At 44.7% G+C, this 18,888-nt stretch overlaps 1 protein-coding gene and 1 long non-coding RNA gene across 3 annotated transcripts; one reads left to right on the forward strand and one right to left on the reverse strand.

The window, feature by feature from the left end:
• Window positions 1–12,127: 12,127 nt before the first annotated feature.
• Window positions 12,128–14,941, reverse strand: LOC109501576. The gene is made up of 2 exons (XR_002159739.2): window positions 14,447–14,941; window positions 12,128–13,822 (listed from the first exon to the last, which is right to left on the reverse strand). It is a non-coding gene; the product is annotated as an uncharacterized LOC109501576 (long non-coding RNA).
• Window positions 13,751–17,829, forward strand: DAZAP2 (DAZ associated protein 2). 2 transcript variants are annotated; one of them, XM_003988703.6, is made up of 4 exons: window positions 13,751–13,904; window positions 14,940–15,058; window positions 15,451–15,696; window positions 16,374–17,829. In XM_003988703.6, exons 1-4 carry the CDS (start codon window positions 13,892–13,894, stop codon window positions 16,500–16,502), a joined length of 507 nt encoding a protein of 168 aa, XP_003988752.1. In that variant the 5' UTR covers window positions 13,751–13,891; the 3' UTR covers window positions 16,503–17,829. The 2 variants fall into 2 exon arrangements, with proteins under 2 accessions (XP_003988752.1, XP_011282244.1); XM_011283942.3 differs by having other exon boundaries at window positions 15,451–15,619.
• Window positions 17,830–18,888: the final 1,059 nt, after the last annotated feature.

The following is an 18,888-nucleotide window of genomic DNA, read 5'->3' on the forward strand; positions in this document are numbered from 1 at the left end:
GGAAAAAGGAAACCTCTAATTTGTATTGTGTATGCTTCTGCATTGCTTAAATTTTTGATGATGAGCATATATTACTTCTTTGTGTGTTTAATTTTTTTTAAATTCAGGTTTGACATGTGCACCCAGTAAAGTACCTAAGTCTTAAATGTACAACTTGAAGTTTTACATAATTATCATCACCATCCCAAACGAGATATAGAGCATTTCCGGGACACCTGGCTGGCTCAGTCAGTAGAGCATGCAATTCTTGATTTCAGGGTTTTGAGTTCAAGCCCCTCGTTGGGCATGGAGCCTACTTTAAAAAAAAAAAAAAAAAAAAAAAAGAGCACTTCCAACACCCAAGAAGACTCAACTGTTACCACTATTCTGAATTCTATCACCATAGATTAGCTTTGCTGGTTCTTGAACTTCATATAAATGGAATCAAGACAGTATGTGCTCTTGGGTCTGCCTTCTGTCACTGAACATATGTTCCTGAGATTCATCCATGTTGTTGTGCCTAGCAGTATTGTTTGCTCTTTTTTTGTTGCTGTATATATATTCCATTGCATAATTATGCCACAATATATCCATTCTACTACGGATGGGCATTCGGGTTATTCTTGTTTTTGTCTCTTATGGATAAAGCTGCTATGAACAGGGGCACCTGGGTGGCTCAGTTTGGTTAGGGGTCCGACTCCTGATTTTGGCTCAGGTCATGATCTTGCAGTTTGGGAGTTTGAGCCCCACATCAGGCTCTGCACTGACAGTGCAGACAGAGCCTGCTTGGGATTCACTCTCTCTCTCCCTCTCTCTTTGCCCCTCCCCTGCTCATGCTCTTTCTCTCTAAATAAATAAATAAATAAACAAACAAATAAATAAATAAATAAAAAGAAGGAAAACAACGTGATGTGAAAGAGAATAACACCGGGGGGGGGGGGGGGGGGCAGGGCAGGGGAGACCTTTCTGAAGAAGTGAAATGTAAGACAAACTTTAAAAGACAGGATAGGCAGGAGGCAGAAGGAACAGCAGAGGCAGAGGCCGGGCAGAGGCCATCTGGCAGGAAAGAACTTGGCATTCGAGACACTGAAAGAGGATCAACATGTGCTGCTGGAGCACAGCAGTGAAAATTGCACAAAATGGGGCTGGGAAGATTGGCAGGGCCCACATCAGGAAGGCCTGGCCATATATACCTCTAATCTTTCAGTTTAATTGCGTCTTTCTTCCTTTGTAAACTCCACTCGAGGTTTTATCTCCTGCAAAAAGCTTTCTTGAATAATACCATGTTGTTCTAATTAGTATTATTTTAGCTACATCATTGTTCCAATAACTTCATTATCTAATTTGTAGTTTATAGGCCATTCGTTCTTTTTCTGGAGAACATATTGGTTTCCCCACCAGATGTGGGGCAGGGCCTTCTGTTTCCTTTTTTGTCTGGTCTCCACCAAGCACTCAGCACATCAGGGGGATGGCAAGAGTCTGTTGACGGCTCCCTTGGCGTGGTACTCCATTCCTAGAAAGCTCTGGGAATCGAAGCAGATAGTCCCTGGTGTCCTATCTTCCCTGGCTTGAGAACTCACCCAGTTTCAGGTTTTCAGAATTGTGGTAGAACAACCAAATTTCCGCAGGATCCATGCCTGTTTTCCCAAACACCTTCCTCGTGTCCATAGTTAATCTTGCCCCTCCCCCCCCCCCCCCCCCATCACCAGATTAAAGGCATCACTGCTGTTGCTAAGGGAATGAGGTTTGGGCAGGTGGGAGTGAGTTGGAGGATGATACAGCAGGGAGTCAGGTTGGTCAGCAGGAAAAAAAAAAACCCTCAATTGGGAGGAGACAAAAGACAGCAATGCATTTCCAAGTGCTTCTCCACCAGTTTTTCCCCTCTGTGTGCTACCTGTTTGTTCTCTCTGAAAGCTTTTAGAATTTTTTTTAAAAAAACGTCTCTGGAATCTTAGATTTTGCCATGTTATGGCCTGTCGCGGTTGGCCAGTTTTCACGAAACCAGGAAGCTGCCATCCATCTTGACTGGTCATGTGGAAGCCCTTGGGAAGAGAATAGGTGGGAGAGGGGAAGGTCGCTGAGTACTGTTAACAATGCAGGGATATTTTAAGGTGAGAAGCCAGAGGTATTTTGCTGTCGTTGTTTGCTTGTTTTCTGAGAAGCCAGAGTTTTTGAAAACTTGTATGTGACAGAGTGTGGCTTGCAAACTCCAGTTTTTACAGACCTCCCACCCTGAAATGCATGTATTTTATTCTATTTACTGTAATCTTAGCAATGATGTAGGACTGTATTACTAAGCTGCTGTCACTCTGACGGATCACCCTACCAGCTCAAAGGGTAAATATGTTTTTTTTCCCATAATTTTTGTACAGTAACAAGGTGAGGAACATTTTAGCTCATAAATTATTTACCAAACCTCACAGGCATAATAGGCTGTGTGCATATTCATCAGGCCATCATCCATTATTCATAAGAAGTTCACTTCAACTGTTAGAAGAAAATGAGGTTGTTGATTGAAATGCAGAAGAAATGTGGTCTTTTGTTCTCCTCCCCCCCCCCTTTTCTCCCATCTGAGTAAGTCTAGAAGTTTCCATCAAAAAAATGATATTGTAGGAAACAGAAATTTATTTCTGACATGCAGATGTGTAGATAAGAGGGAAAGAAAAGCCTGGAGTAGGAAATAAATTGGCAGAATCAACCACCATTCATTTAACTTGGCTAAAGGCCCCTGATTCCTGCTTGCACAGAGATTGTGCCCAGGAAGTGGCCAGAGGGGGGTATCCTTCCTTGCAATTAAAGAGCAGCTTCAGTAAATCTGATAGAGTTAATACTTAGATTAACTAAGATACAGGCTGATTTCTATAGCTCCAGAAGTATTTATCATTTATCTTCTTATTTGACCTTCACACCAAATCTGTGAGGTAGGAATAATATTCAAGATGAGGAAAACTGAGGCTCAGAGAGGTCAAGTGACTTGTCTAAGGCCAAATAGCTGGTAAGGAGCAGACCAGGAGTAGAGCCTAAATTTTCTTTTGTGTTTCATGTTCTTCATATTCTGTCTTCCTAAGTCGTCTGGGTGATAAAGACCACCAGTCCCAAGATGGAGGCATTTTACAATGTTTTCCGCAAACCATTGATTTGATTATGCCCCCCCCTTTTAAAATATTTTTATTATTTCTGTGAACTACAGAAGCAATATAGGTTTGAAAGCATCGAATAATACAAAGTTCTATAGAACAGAGAATAACGAATGTCTCTGGGGCATGGACAGCCAGCCAACCCCCATTGCCACAGGAACAACTAGGAGACATTAGAATCCAATCAGATGCATAGATTTGTGTTCAGATGTGACCATGGTCACTTACTAGCTGTGTAACCTGGAACAGGTCTTTAAGCCGTAGCTTCCCATTTATAAAATGGGAATAACATTCACTCCTAGGGTTTTTTTAAGTGTTAAAGGAGATAATGTATATAAATCCAAGTGTCAGCATTTTCCTCCTCCCCCCCCCCCATATCCTTCCATTTTAAGGGTCACCTGTCTCTCTCTAGTGTATTTGGGGAAGTGGAATGAAAGGCAAGGTTTGTCTCATGCCTGTCTCTCAAGTCTTCTGCTTGACCTTCTGTTCCATTCGGTCCTGGGCCCTTCACCTGGCTGCTGGCCATGGTCTAAAACTCCTGGTGTGGTTCCTCTGGATGAAATGCAACCATATTCACAGTGGAGCAGAGCTGTAAGTTCTCCTCAACATGACTGTACAAAGTGTTCTTTGCCGAAGGGTTGGGGGAAGACTAAAGAGAATTGCAATGAATAAGGGAAAACACTAAAAATTTGCCTTTGGGGGGTACTTGGGTGGCTCAGTTGGTTGAGTATATGACTCTTGACTTCGGCTCAGGTCATGATCTCATGGTTTATGGGATCGAGTCCTGTGTTGGGCTCCGTGCTGATGGTGCAGAGCCTGCTTAGAATTCTCTCTCCCTCTCTCTGTGCCCCTCCCCAACTCCTGCTGTCTCTTGCGCGCTCTCTCTCTCTCTCAAAATAAAAATAAACTTTTAAAAAATTTTTGCTTTTGGGTGCCTGGGTGGCTCAGTCGGTTGAATGTCCAACTCTTGATTTTGGCTCAGGTCATGATCCCAGAATCTTGGGATTGAGCCCCACATCAGGCTCTGAGCTGAGCATGGAGCCTTCTTAAGGTTCTCTCTCTCTCCCTCTGCCCCTGTCCCCCGCTCACACTCTCTCTCTAAAATAAAATAAAATAAAATAAAATAAAATAAAATAAAATAAAATAAAATAAAAAAGTAAAATAAATAAGTTTGCCTTTAACTTTCCCTATAATCCAAGTGAAAAACAGCTAAGAAATTCAATCTTTATTAAAGGGTCTGTACCTTTCATGGATGTACCCCAAACACTAACCTGGCTCCCTGTCCTCAGGTCTGCTTCCCTCCCTAGAAACTCTTTCAAACCTGCACTTCTGGGGCTCCTGGGTGGCTCAGTTGGGTAAGCATCCGGCTCCTGGTTTCGGTTCAGGTCATGATCTCGTGGTTTTCGTGAGTTCGAGCCCCGCTTCGAGTCGGGCTCTGTGCTGACAGCACAGAGTTGCTTGGGATTCTTGGTCTCCCTCGCTCTCTGCCCCTCCCCCACTCAAGCTGTCTCTGTCTCTCAAAATAAATAAAGTTAAAAAAAATTTTTTTTTTAAAAACCTCCACTTCTTTCTGGGAAGCCCCAGGGCCTTCCTCCCTCATGTTCCTCAGCTACTGCCAGCAAATTTCCCTAAATCTGACAAATCCAGTCTGGAAGAGGTGAGTGTTGCGGGGGGGGGGGGGGGGGGGGGGGGGGGTGCTATGAGATGGACCAGGGGAAAGGCGCCACAGAGCATGTGTCCCAGTGAGCTCTGGCACACAGAGTTCACCCAGCAGAACTGTCTAGGGGCCGCTGGCACCGGAGTCCAGAATGCTTCCAGTCTCTTGGCCAGACTGAGATGCAGATGAGGCTTTATTCTTCTGACTGTCCTTTGGGAAGTAAGTAACCTTCGTGACACGTACCCGTACCTCGAAGAATAAAATGAGATCTCAACCCCAAACAGGCGAATGTGTGTTAGTATCACTGCATTACTTTGCACTTTTAATAAGCACGGAATGATTCTGGTGCAGGTGGCTTGGGATTTCACACTGAGAAAAATTGGTCAAAACCCCCAAAGAAGAGCCGCTGCCCCCGCCACGGAGGATTTAGCCCTTTGTATTATTATGCAGAACGGTGTTAGTGCCTCTCCTACAAAGGCTTGCCTGGAATAAGAAAGGAGGGTCCATTTCTGAGTCATATATCTTGTAATCCTTGTTCCCTTAGTTACACAAAAACCAGCCAAAGCTTTGAAAAGGCTGCTTCAAAGAGCCTGATTGGATTCTTCCACAAACCACTACCCTCCTTCTTTGGGCTGGGAAATAGGAGGTGGTTTTGTTCTTCCAGTTACATAAGTCAAGAGCACAACACATAGTAGGTGTTCAATTAAGGTACATAAAAAGGGGCGCCTGGGTGGCTCAGTCAGTTAAGTGTCCAACTCTTGACTTAGGCCCAGGTCACGATCTCACAGCTCTTGGGTTTGAGCCCCGTGCTGGGCTCTGCACTGACAGTGCAGAGCCTGGTTGGGATTCCCTCTCTCTGCCTCTCCCCGACTCATGCTTGCTCTCTTGCTCTCTCTCAAAATAAATAAACTTTTAAAAAAAGTTAAAAAAAAAAAAAAAAAAGGTACATAAAAAAGCTCTACTGGGCCTAATTGGAAGTAGGGACCAGCAGGAAGAGGCAAGGCCATTCTCTGAACCCTCAGACCACAGCTTACCCATCTGTACTCTAGCATTTGCTAACTTCTGCCCTAATTTTGCTCCACATCCAGCTCGGAGCCCGATGTGAGGCTTGATCTTATGACCTTGAGATCATGACCTCAGCCAAAATCAAGAGTCCAATGCTTAACCAACTGAGCCACTCAGGTACCCCTAACATACCTTTACTGAGGTATAATGACACACGATAAACTGGACATTTAAGATGTACAATTTGATAAATTTTGACACACATATACACCCATGAAAACCATGATCACAATCAAGATAATTAACATATCCATTACCCGCCAAAATTTTCCTGGAATCCATCTTTCCTTCCTGTCCCTCCCCCTCCCCCAGGCAACCACTGATCTGCTTTTTGTCACCGTAGATTAACTTGTATTTTCCAAAATTTTATATAAACAGAATCCTACAGTATGCGTTTTTTAGTTTTTATTTTTCTTTGGTCTGGTTCCTTTCACTCAGCATAATTGAGATTATCCAGTTTGTGTGCATCCATAGTTCCTTTTTTTTTATGTTAAAAAAACTTTTCATGTTTGAGAGACGGCGGTTGAGTGGGGGAGGGGCAGAGAGAGGGAGACCCAGAACCCGAAGCAGGCTCCAGGCTCCCAGCTGTCAGTGCAGAGCCCGACGCGGGGCTTGAACTCACAGAGTGCGAGTTCCTGACCTGAGCCAAAGTTGGACGCTTAACCGACTGAGCCACCAGGGCACTTCCATAGTTCATTCCTTTTTACTGTATAGCAATACTACAATTTGTTTACCCATTGGCCTGTTGACAGTCATTTGTGTTGTTTCCAACTGGGGGCTGTTACAAATAAAGCTGGTATAAATATCCTTGTAAGTCTGTGTGTGCCCACGCACTTTCATTTCTCTTGCGTTAACAGGATTGGAATAGCTGGATCATATGGTATGAACTTTAAAAAAAATTGTTTTGTTTATTGTTTGTTTATTTTTTATTAAAAAAAATTTTTTTTAACGTTTATTTATTTTTGAGACAGAGAGAGACAGAGCATGAACGAGGGAGAGGCAGAGAGAGAGGGAGGTACAGAATCTGAAACAGGCTCCAGGCTCTGAGCCATCAGCCCAGAGCCCGACACAGGGCTCGAACTCACGGACCGTGAGATCGTGACCTGAGCCGAAGTCAGAGGCTTAACCGACCGAGCCACCCAGGCGCCCCTATTGTTTGTTTATTTATTTCAAGTTTTTGTTTAAATGCCAGTTCGTCAACATATAGCGCAGTATTAGTTTCAGGAGTAGCATCTAGTGATTCATCACCTATACACAATATCTAGTGCTCATCACAAGTGCCCTCCTTAATACCCATCACCCGTTTAACCCATCCCCCCCCCCCCAGCAACCCTCAGTTTGTTCTAATTAAGAGTTTGTTTTATGGGTTTGCCTCTCTTTTTCTCTCCCTATGTTCATCTGTTCTTTTTCTTAAATTCCATATATGAGTGAAATGACAGGGTATTTGTCTTTCTCCGACTGACTTATTTCGGTTAGCATGATACATTCTAGCTCTATCCACATCATTGCAAATGGCAAGATTTCATTCTTTTTTATGGCTGAATAATAGTCCATTGTATGTATATGTGTGTATATATATGTGTGTGTGTGTATATATATATTTAATATATACATGTGTATATATACATGTGTATATACATATATATGTGTGTGTGTGTATATATATGTGTGTGTGTATATATATATATATATATATATATATATATATTAAACAACTTCTTTATCCATTCATCAGTTGATGGACATTTGGGATATTTTCATAATTTGGCTACTGTTGATAGATGCTTCTATAAACAATCAGTTTTTGTATCCTTTGGGTAAATACTTAGTAGTGCGATTGCTGGATTGTAGGGTAGTTCTATGTGTATGTTTAACATTTAAAGATCCTGCCATACTGTTTCCAAAGTGGTTGGACCATTTTATACTCTTACTAGCAGCATATGAGAGTTCTAATAGCTATACATTCTAACACTTGAAATAGTCGGGCTTTTTATATTAGCCATTTTATTGTATTTTTAAAAATTTTTTTAAGTTTATTTAGCCATTTTCATAGGTGTGCCAACATTGCTTTAATTTTTTGACTTGGTAAGCATTCACATGGTTCAAAAATTTTTATTTATTTATTATTTATTTTGAGAGAGAGAGAGAGAGAGCAGAGAGGGGCAGAGAGGGACAGAGAAAGAGAATCCTGAGCAGGCTCTGCACAGTCAGCGTGGAGCCCAATGTGGGGCTCAAACCCATGAACTGTGAAATCATGACGTGAGCCGAAATCAAGTTAGACACTTAACTGACTGAGCCACCCAGGTGCCCCAATTTTTAAAAATTTTAGAGGTTATACAGTGAAAAGTCTCACTTTTCCTTCTGTTTCCCCATGCCAACCAGTAGCCACTTTTTGTAGGTAGCTTGTATGTTCTTTCAGAATTTCTTTACTCAAATACTAGAGTATTCTTGGTTTTCCTGCTCTTTTACCAAAGGCGTCATGCTAACCACACTGTTCTGAAGCTTTCTTTTTCTTTCTTTCTTCTTTCTTTTTTTTTTAATTTAAAAATATTTTGGAGAGTTTTCTCATTCTTTGTTACAGCCACGGAATATTTAGCTGTATGGCTGTACTAGGATTTGTTTTACTGCTTCCCTATTATTGGGCATATGGGTTATTCCTAATCTTTTGCTATTACAATGCTACGGTGAACACTTTATACACAGTGTTTCTCATGAGTGCAAATATCTGTAGGAATCATTCCTAGAAATGGGGATGGTATGTGTATTGATAGATAGATATCGTGTATCAATAGATATTGCCAAATTAACCCAGTAGGAGTTATACCAATTTACATTTCCACCAGCAAGAGAGTGTAGTCAGAGAAAGACAAATACTGTTATGATTTCACTCATGTGGGATTTAAGAAACAAAACAAACAAGCAAAATGAAAACATAAGGGAGAGCAAGACAAATCAAGAAGCAGACTTAATTATGGAGAACTAATGGTTACCACAGGGGAGGGGGGCTGGGTGAAATAGGACATGGGGATTAAGGACTTGTGCACTTGTGGTGACCACCTAGGGTCATAGGGAAGGCTTGAATCACTGTATCATACACCTGAGACTAATATTACACTGTATGTTAAGTGAAATTAAAATAACAGCTTAGGAAAATAAAAACAAAAAAATAAATTAGAGTGTCTGTTTGGTCACGGCCCTGCAAACAGAGCGAAGTTAGCAAATGTTTGGATTTTACCAATCTGATAATGGTGTCTGCACGGTTTTCGTTTGCCTTTTTCTTATTAAATAGAATGAAGTTGAGGGGTGCCTGGGTGGCTCAGTCAGGCGTCTCTTGGTTTTAGCTCAGGTCATGATCTCAGGGGTCATGGGTTCGAGCCCACATCAGGGTCTGTGCTGACAAGCGTGGAGCCTGCTTGGGGTCCTCCCTCTCCCTTCCTCTCTCTCTGTCCCTCCCCCACACTCACTGTCTTAAAATAAATAAACTTAAACCAAAAAAGTGAAACTGAACATCATCTCATATGTTTAAAAGCCATTTATTTATATTTACTTTTCTCTGAACTGTCTGTAAATGTCATTTGCTACTTTTTCTAGTGGCTTACTGATCTCTGTGAGTTCTAGGACAGGTTGCTTAGCCGCTTGTGATACAAACTGCAAATATCTTTTCTCCAATTTGTCATTTGTCTTTTCACTTTTTGTAGTTTTCATCCCTCACAGTATTTCTCTTAACTAATCCTGGACGTTAATCCTGAGTATTAGCCTGCTTGTTTCTGCCTCGTAAAGAGTTCTGGAACGCCCTCCCCCCACCCCTGACTTCTTTCTACCCCACCACTATTTCCGCGGGCAGTCTGCTATCATCACTCACTTAAATTACTACATTGGTATTCTGACTGCTCTCCCAGACACACTTCGACTCTTGTCCCTTTCTAATCTAGTCTACATTTTGGAGGCAGAAAGCTATTTCTAAAATTAAAACAGGATCGTGTCACTTTTCTCTGAAAGCTCTTCAGTGGCTAACTGGTGCCCTTAGATAGAATCCAATGTCTTAAGATAGGATCCTCTGTGAGCTCCAAGGTCCCTTGCGTGGTCTGGTTCCTGTTGACCTCTTCAGCATCACGTCTTACCAGTTCTCACCTCCCATTCCACGTTCCCGCCATACTGAACTGTTTTCGTGTCCTCCCTCTCTGTAAGCTCTCTCACTTCCCAGGCCTTTGCATAAGCTGTTCCTTTGAGGAATTCCCTTCACTTGCTTAACTTCCGCTCACCCTTCAATCTCAAACATCACTGCCAGCAGGAAGCCCTACTTGACCCCAGTAGAGGAGATTAGGTACCTAGTCTATGTGCTCTCCTAACACCCCATACTGTCCTTATGTCAGCGCTAGTCACACTGCATTATGATTATCTGTTTACTTCTCTGTCACTCCCATTAGTTAGACTAAGTTCTGGGAAGGTAGGGACGAAGCCTGCTTCTCCACTATTGTGTCCCTAGTGCCTATCACAGGGCCTGGCGCATAATAGGTGCTCCATAAATAGTTGTTAAATGAATTCAAGAAAGGATGTTTGATAAATGACCAAATGAACATTTCATCTTGGTTGGGGGACCCTGGAGAATGAAGAAGACAGAAAACCTCTTGACTCTTGTCTAAGAAAGTAGCCACTTTCTCCTTAAGCCCACCTGCCAGAGAAGCTGTGGTTGTACCCTTCCATTTCTCTTGGGAATCTCATTTGGCTCTGCCCTAGCTTGCTCTATGCCCAGGTCCCAGAGTGGTAAGCAAAATATCTAACATCTTATAGAGGCAGCACTGACCAATCTGAGGGCAGCTTGCCTTCGCTGGAGGTAGGGCCTGGAGGCTTCCTGGGTGTCATAGTTTACCTTTTCATCACTGGACCATGGAGAGATCCTGGGCAGGAGATGGATTCCAGTGGGGGTCAGAGCAGACAGGTGTGCTTGGGGGACAACTTAGGACAATGGCTGTTTATCATCCAGTAGAAGTATCTGTGTGTGTGTTTTAATGTTTATTCATTTTTGAGAGACAGAGAGAGACAGACTACAAGTGGGGGAGGATCACAGAGAGAGGGAGACATAGAACCCGAAGCAGGCTCTAGGCTCTTAGCTGTCAGCACAGAGTCCAATGCAGGGCTTGAACCCATGATCCATGAAATCATGACCTGAGCCAAAGTTGGATGCTCAACTGACTGAACCAGCCAGGCTCCCCTGTGTTTTTGTTTGTTTGTTTGTTTGTTTGTTTTTGTTTTTTAAAGTAGGCTTCATGCCCAGCACAGAGCCCAACATGGGGCTTGAACTCATGACCCTGAGACTGAGCCTGAGCTGAGATCAAGAGTCGGACGCTTATCTGACTGGGCCACCCAGGCGCCCCAGTGTTTGAGTTTTTAACACTTGTAGGGCCTGACCAAAATGTACAACCTGATTATCAGTTCTGCCCACTGCCCCTCTGTCTTCTCAGGCTTCCCTTTGTTCACGTCCTTCCCTAAAACAGTCTAGAGCTGGAGTGACACAAGGATTGTGTGACCTTTTTGGCAGATGATAAAACTGAGACTCTTGGGAGGCGATGGAATTTAAAACAATGTAAACAGGTTAAACAGTGTAAATAAACTAAAAACGACGTTGGACAGTCACACAAACCTGAGTAGGACTACTGGCTTTGCAGCTGTGTAACTTAGTTCAACTACTTAACCTGAGATACTCTTTCCTGACCTGCAGCTTTCTTCAGTCTGCTAAAGGCCTTCAATGGATTACACCTGTAAGGTCACCGGTGCAGGATCTGATTAAGAAATAGTAGGGAAGGGCGCCTGGATGGCTCAGTTGGTTAAGTGTCCACCTCTCGGTCTCGGCTCAGGTCACGATCTCGGGTTTCAAGAGTTCGAGGCCCGCGTCAGGCTCCGGGCTGGCAGCGTGGAGCCTGCTTGGGATTCTGTCTCTCTTCCTCTTTTTCTGCCCCTCCCCCACTCATGCTATCTCTTCCTCAAAATAAATAAACTTTTTTTTTTTTTTAATTTTTTTTAACGTTTATTTCTTTTTGGGATAGAGAGAGACAGAGCATGAACGGGGGAGGGGCAGAGAGAGAGGGAGACACAGAATCGGAAACAGGCTCCAGGCTCTGAGCCATCAGCCCAGAGCCCGACGCAGGGCTCGAACTCACGGACCGTGAGATCGTGACCTGGCTGAAGTCGGACGCTTAACCGACTGCGCCACCCAGGCGCCCCAAAATAAATAAACTTTAAAAACATTAAAAATAAGTAAGTCGTGGAGAATAAGTGGGAGCTGAGTACAAGAGGACTAAAGTCAGCAGGTGACAGAGTGAGAACAGAACTAGTGTCTTGATTTAGGGACCACCTCTTATACTCTCATTGACAGACTGCTACAGTCAACACACTTTTAGGGTCTCTGAGAGCCCACAGAGAGAAATAAGGGAAGTTCCCTTTCCTAGGTTCAGTTCTGTATTTTCTGACACCTTGAGCGTGAGTAGGGGTTGGGATAGATTAGTGACTTCTCCAGTTTCAGGCTCTGGGGTGGAATCAAGTTAGGATCTGATTTGGAAAAGTTAGGGCACAGCGAAGGTGTGATCTGACCTTCAAGGATTTATTCACTCCCTGACTTCCCAATTACTGATCGCAAACTTCAGCCTAAAAAAAGGTGCAAGGCTCTGGAGATAGAAGTCTCCTAAAAAAGGTGTTTTTCAAACTGTGGGTCCTGACTTGTTAACGGGATGGGAAATTGCGACCAGATTTGAAAAAAATAAATAGAATATAAAACACTACAGTGCAGTTGTACATACAAGGATAAGTACGAGGTCAAAAAATTTTGTTGTAAACATGTGTGTGTGCTGAGTCATGATTTAAAGCATGTTATTGTGGATTTGTGGCCAAAAATTTTGCAAGCCCCTGCATAGGAAGGTGAGCTTCAAGAGTGCAAGGGCCTTGTTTTGTTTTAGAACAGTGCCTGGCATTTGTTAAGCGTTTCACAAAGAGGCTGAAGGAGTGAATGTCTAACACCACGCTGCCTTCAAGATTAGAGGCAGACATACAGGAAAAGGTAAATATAGGCTTTTCGATACTCGTCTTAATCTGAACATTAAAAATGTCTTGCTCAGTTCCATCTCTGTACTTGCACATTGTTGGCATATTTTAAAATGAAAGATGGAAGGAAAACCTTAATTGCTGTCCTGAAGGATGACATCTTTGCTCACCAGGAAAATGAGGTTAGAGGCCAAACACCGATATAGAGAAAATAAAGACAAAGCACCATACAGGTCACCTGTAATAAGTGCCGAAGTTAACGGCAGGGCCACAAGCACTCCTTGGGGACCGCGAGCGTGCCAGTTTTAGTGCTAGCTGCCGTGGGGGACGCACGGCAGAGCCTGCATGCCCTGCCTTTTAGTAACAAAGAAAGGACACAGAAGTAAATACGGACAGCCTGTCGGTGGAACAGACAAGGCAGCGAAGACTGGACTGAGAGTCTACCACAGAAAAGGCTAGATGACAGCTGGACTGGCAAAATACATCTTGACCCAGCTGAAGCTTAAGCTGGGTTTCCTAAGAGGGAAACTGCGCGATAGGCCAAGGTTTGGGGAGCACATTTCAGGCCGGTAGAGAAGTAAGTAGCAATCTATGCCCTTTATGGAAAGGCTGTTAAGGTGAGGTGACCTTGAGTTGCTGCGCGTAGGTGGAAAAAAGTTCCGGGGAACAGTTTCATGGTCCTGCCTCCGAGCGCCCAAAAGAGAAAAAAAAAAAAAAAAATCCTGTTTTGAGACAATACCTGTATTTGGTTTTCTTCGCGTCTTGGGACGCGGGTGGGGGTTGGAAGACAAGACACAAGGGGCGGAGCCAACGCGCGCGACGGGCGGGACCACGCGAGCCCTCCCTCTAGCTACTGGAGGCCGGGCAAAGGGGCGGAGTTTCCGGTAGCAGCGGCACTCAGGCGTCGGGTGACGCTAGGCGGACGAGTCGTCACGTGACACGGAAGTGACTACGAACAGGAAGAGGACGAAAAAAATAACCGTCCGCGACGCCGAGCCGAACCGGACCAGCAGCCACCATGAACAGCAAAGGCAAGGACAGGGGGCGGCTGGGGCCGTCGCGGGGAACAGCGCTAGCCTGGAGCGAGCGGGCCCGGACCCCAGGGTCGCCAAACGCCAAGCTTGGGGCGAGATGAGCCTCGCTCCTGGGCCGGCTGCAGTTCCGGGGGCTGCGCCAGAAGCCTTCGTCATCCCCGAACTACGGCTGCTCGCTCCTTCCCGGCCCTTTCCCCCTTAAACTCTGTGGCGCAGTTTGGAGCTGCGGGCTCGGGTGGAGGGGTGGGGGGTGGGGGGAAAGGCTTGTCATGATAGGCATGTGCAGGAGCAAATGGGGAGCTAGAGCAGGGATTTGGGCAGGCCAATGGAGAGCCAGCGGAGGCGGGGCGCCGCGCTCCGGAACCAGAGGCTGGCGCCCGGGCTTAACTAGTGAGGTGCCGGCGCTGGTGGGCGGGCCAGGGGGCCAGAAAGGTCTCTTTCACCTTTCCCTCCGATGGAGGCCTGGACTTCTCCCGGCTCCTGTGATTGCACTAGTGTTTATCAGAATACGATCCTTTGTTGTTCCTCAGGACATTTACCTGCTATCGGGTCTGAAGGTTCACTTCCACCACTCACTTTATTTGGAAGTCGACCTTGAGTAGGAAATCGATGGGGTAAATAATCGTAGCCACTGTGACTCAACGAGGTCTTGGCCAGTTACAACCAGGCCTATGAAGACCACCTAGAGCAGAGGCAGGATAGACCGTTGGTACACTGGCAGGCACGGGTGCCCAGACCTGCCCTGCATTGTGAAAGAAACTTGGGCCCAGCTAGACTTTCCCTTACACCAGTATGCTAACGGGAAGAGCGCCTTCCTGTCGATTGAGCATCCAGCATCTTCGGGTATAGGCCGGGAAGAGGGTGCAAAGAGAATGCTTATTTTCCTGGTTCCAGAAATCAGGCCCTCCAGAGCAGTCTGTTCCCACATCTCCTGCTTGTTGCTGCTAGGTTGGCTACCCAATATGCCCTGCCCCATTTTGGTGGTTCTGTGTGATAGGCAACATGCATTTTTCCCCACCCCTTGTCTTCCAGGTCAATATCCGACACAGCCAACCTACCCTGTGCAGCCTCCTGGGAATCCAGTGTACCCTCAGACCTTGCATCTTCCTCAGGCTCCACCCTACACTGATGCCCCGCCTGCCTACTCAGAGGTGCTCCCAGTTTACTCGACTTGAACTGAATACTCTTCGGATCACATTTTCAGCCCTGAGCTAAGCCTGACTTCACGTATTTATTTACTCTCCACAAACAGGAGAGAGTGCTGCCATGAATAATCTGAAACCCTGTACACTTCAGCAGTTTCTTTTGGGGTTGAGAATGCATTATCTGATTATATCTTTTGGCACAGGCTGAGGTTAAGAAGATGAGTATGTGTTCCTTGAGTCTAACATTAGCTATGGCAGGAAGCGATCCAGGAGAATATTGAGTGGCAATGGAAAGGCAGCCTGTGTAACTTAGAGTGTAATCTACCTAAGGAGAATTAAGAGCTCTAAAATTGGAATGTCATGAAGTAACATGTGGCCTTCTCTTCTGCCTCTTGTAGCTCTATCGTCCGAGCTTTGTGCACCCAGGGGCTGCCACAGTCCCCACCATGTCGGCTGCGTTTCCTGGAGCCTCCCTGTATCTTCCCATGGCCCAATCTGTGGCTGTTGGACCTTTAGGTTCCACAATCCCTATGGCTTATTATCCAGTTGGTCCCATCTATCCACCTGGTTCAGCAGTGCTGGTGGAAGGAGGGTACGATGCAGGTGCCAGATTTGGAGCTGGGGCTGCTGCTGGCAACATTCCTGTGAGTATGACCTTATCAGAAAAACTCAGCTCTTGTGCCTTTTAACTTTCTGAAAAGATTACGTATTCATCCTTTCGCCACGCCTGGGCAGTAGCTGTGGTATTGGTGTGAGCACTGATATCCAGGAGTCAGGTGTGAGGGGGCAGGAGAACTGTGGCAAGTCAGTAGCATCGGGCACATTCCCTGGGGTCTCCGTTAACCAGGTTCCTTTGTTTTCCTGTCTTAGGAGTGCTGTCTGCTGCTCTTTCTGCTCCATTCTGGTACCGGGCTAGTAATACTCCTTATTCATTCCATAAGCATTTACTTCGAATTTGCCATAATCCCTATTAAGTAGCATTTGGAAAGATACTAGAGATTTTAGTTATGTTTCCTGCTTCGCTCCCCCTTGCATAAGAATTAGAGCCCAAATGGCTCTTGCTAGGGCCACCCACTCAAAACCATATACTAGAAATGACGTGGGAATGCCTTTGGATGAGTGGTAGGCTCTTTCCTGTTTGCATCTTTGGGTTCACAGAAAATCCAGACCTGCTTTACAATCCAAATTGGTGGCAGAACTAGCTCTAAGATGTGATTGGTCAGCACACTGCCGTCTTCTTAACGGATCCCGTTTTCACCTGTGCCCACTTCCCTCGTCTCAGCTGCCCTATGCCCAGTCAACCTTTGTGTTTTCCTTTCAGCCTCCACCCCCTGGATGCCCTCCCAATGCTGCTCAGCTTGCAGTCATGCAGGGAGCCAATGTCCTCGTAACTCAGCGGAAGGGAAACTTCTTCATGGGTGGCTCAGATGGTGGCTACACCATCTGGTGAAGAACCAAGGCCACCTCTGTGCCGAGAAAGACATCACATACCTTCAGCACTTCTCACAATGTAACTGCTTTAGTCATATTAACCTGAAGTTGCAGTTTAGACACATGTTGTTGGGGTGTCTTTCTGGTGCCCAAACTTTCAGGCACTTTTCAAACTTAATAAGGAACCATGTAATGGTAGCAGTACCTCCTTAAAGCATTTTGAGGTAGGGGAGGCATCCATTCATAAAATGAATGTGGGTGAAGCAGCCCTAAGGATCTTCCTTGAATTCCTCTGGAGTAATACTGTACCATACTGGTCTTTGCTCTTAGTAATAAAACATCAAATTAGGTTTGGAGGGAACTTTGATCTTCCTAAGAATTAAAGTTGCCAAATTATTCTGATTGGTCTTTAATCTCCTTTAAGTCTTTGATTTCTATTACTTGTTATAAATGAAACGCATTAGTTGTCTGCCTTTCCCTTTCCATCCTTTGCCCCACGTCCCACCCTCAACCCTAGTTTTCCAGTTCCTTCCCGCCAATCTCCATTGAATCAATGGTGCAGGACAGAAAGCCAGTCAGACTAACTTCCTTCTCTCCTTGCACTTCTCCCCACTTGCCATCTTTTAACTAGTCTTTCACAAGGATCCTCTGAAACCCCTTCTGTGCCCCAAGCACGGACCCCATCACTTCTGTTTTTTGCGTCTCCTCAGGCAAAAGTGGAGGGTGCCTCTCGGACCTTCCTCGTAGGCTGTCTCTTCATCCGTGAACTAAACCCAAATTTGCTTCGGTGCCAGAAAACCTGAGAGCTGTATTTGAACAAAGGGTATCAATGCAAACTGTACTGTAAACAAGTTTGTTTAAAATGTCGGGGCAGGGAGGGGGATGCATTTCAAAAGCCTGATGACGTTAGAGCCAAATTAGGGGACGATTTCCCATCCAAAAATTGGTCACCATTTATCGTCAGAGTATCTGATGTAGGCACTCACGGCTCCCGAGAACTCCTAAGCTGGGTTAATGGGGTCATATTAGGAATCCCTCACTACAAAATGACTTGAGTCCAGTGAAATCTCATTAGGGTTAAGAATATTTCAGGGATCCTTAATATTTTGATTTTTGTTTTCTGAAATTGGATTTTATTTTATTTTATCTTATAATTTCAGTTCATCTAAATTTTGTGTTCTGTACATGTGATGTTTGACTGTACCATTGACTGTTATGGAAGTTCAGCGTTGTATGTCTCTCTCTACACTGTGGTGCACTTAACTTGTGGATTTTTTATACTAAAAATGTAGAATAAAGACTATTTTGAAGATTTGAATAAAGTGATGAAGTTGCATTACACCTCACTTCAAGGATTCTTTACTCAGCTTGTTTTTTAGGTTTCTTCTCTATATATCTTATATCCCACCTAAAATTCAAATAGGTACTGTTGTCATTCTGTTGGGTTTTATTTTGTTTTTTAACGAAGCCTTTGAAATAAATGCAGGAGTGTAAGGCCAAGATTTGACCATTTTCATGAGTCCCGTTCTAGATGTTTTCCTTTTCTTTATTTCCTAAGCTCTTTCAGATTTTTAGAAGCCTGTTATGCCAGAGGTATTCAGAACATAAACTTAAGGGGGCGCCTGGGTGGCTTAGTCAGTTAAGCATCCCACCCTTGGTTTTGGCTCAGGTCATGATCTCATGGTTCTGGAGACTGAGCCCCGAGTCAGGAGCCTCGCTGACAGCGAGAAGCCCGCTTGGGATTCTCTCTCCTCACTCCCCCTCTCTCTGTGCCTCCCCTTCTTGCTCGCTTTCAAAACGGGCTTGAGCTCACCTGATGTAGAACTCGAACTCATGAACTATGAGATCATGACCCGAGCCAAAGGCAGATGCTTAATGCCTGAGCCACCCAGGCGCCCCTGAGAAAAATGTTTCAGTATAACAGTTTTTGTTAAGTTCGGGGTGACCTTTCGATTTCACCAAAGTTCTGTGTGGAGAAATACTGAAAGCAGATTATCAAGACTGATTCCTCAACTCCTGGGTCTTAACCGTGGGAGCAACAGAGTTTGGATGATGGAAGCAATACAATTTATAGACTTCAAAGGAGATTTAGCTTAATTCCAACTAAACAGTACCTGGAGAGCCAGGATTCCTACTGAAACACTGTATCTTTTAAACACCTCTAATTTTGGGGACTAAGATCCAAGAAGCTTCTCTGGGCTTGATTCAAAGGACATTGGTGGGTAAAGTGGTAGGGAGGTAGTTCCTGGTGCCCTCCCTGTATACATAGAATGGGTCTGGGAAATTCTGGCCCTTTCCAGGATGGAAGGTAAACCAACTCATCACCCCAGGGATGTTTCTAATGACACTCCCCTGGGACAAGCTTCCCACCACCGTTTTTGTTTCAATCTCGTGAGATGGTTCTG

This window comes from Felis catus, chromosome B4 (genome assembly GCF_018350175.1).
Source record: "Felis catus isolate Fca126 chromosome B4, F.catus_Fca126_mat1.0, whole genome shotgun sequence".
Lineage (NCBI taxonomy): Eukaryota > Metazoa > Chordata > Mammalia > Carnivora > Felidae > Felis > Felis catus.

Excerpts from the sequence above, each read along its gene's own strand:
- DAZAP2 (XM_011283942.3), top strand. Across the intron at positions 15,059-15,450 it reads CCCCGCCTGCCTACTCAGAG|CTCTATCGTCCGAGCTTTGT; the intron begins GTGCTCCCAGTT and ends TGCCTCTTGTAG. Across the intron at positions 15,620-16,373 it reads TGGTCCCATCTATCCACCTG|CCTCCACCCCCTGGATGCCC; the intron begins GTTCAGCAGTGC and ends TTTTCCTTTCAG.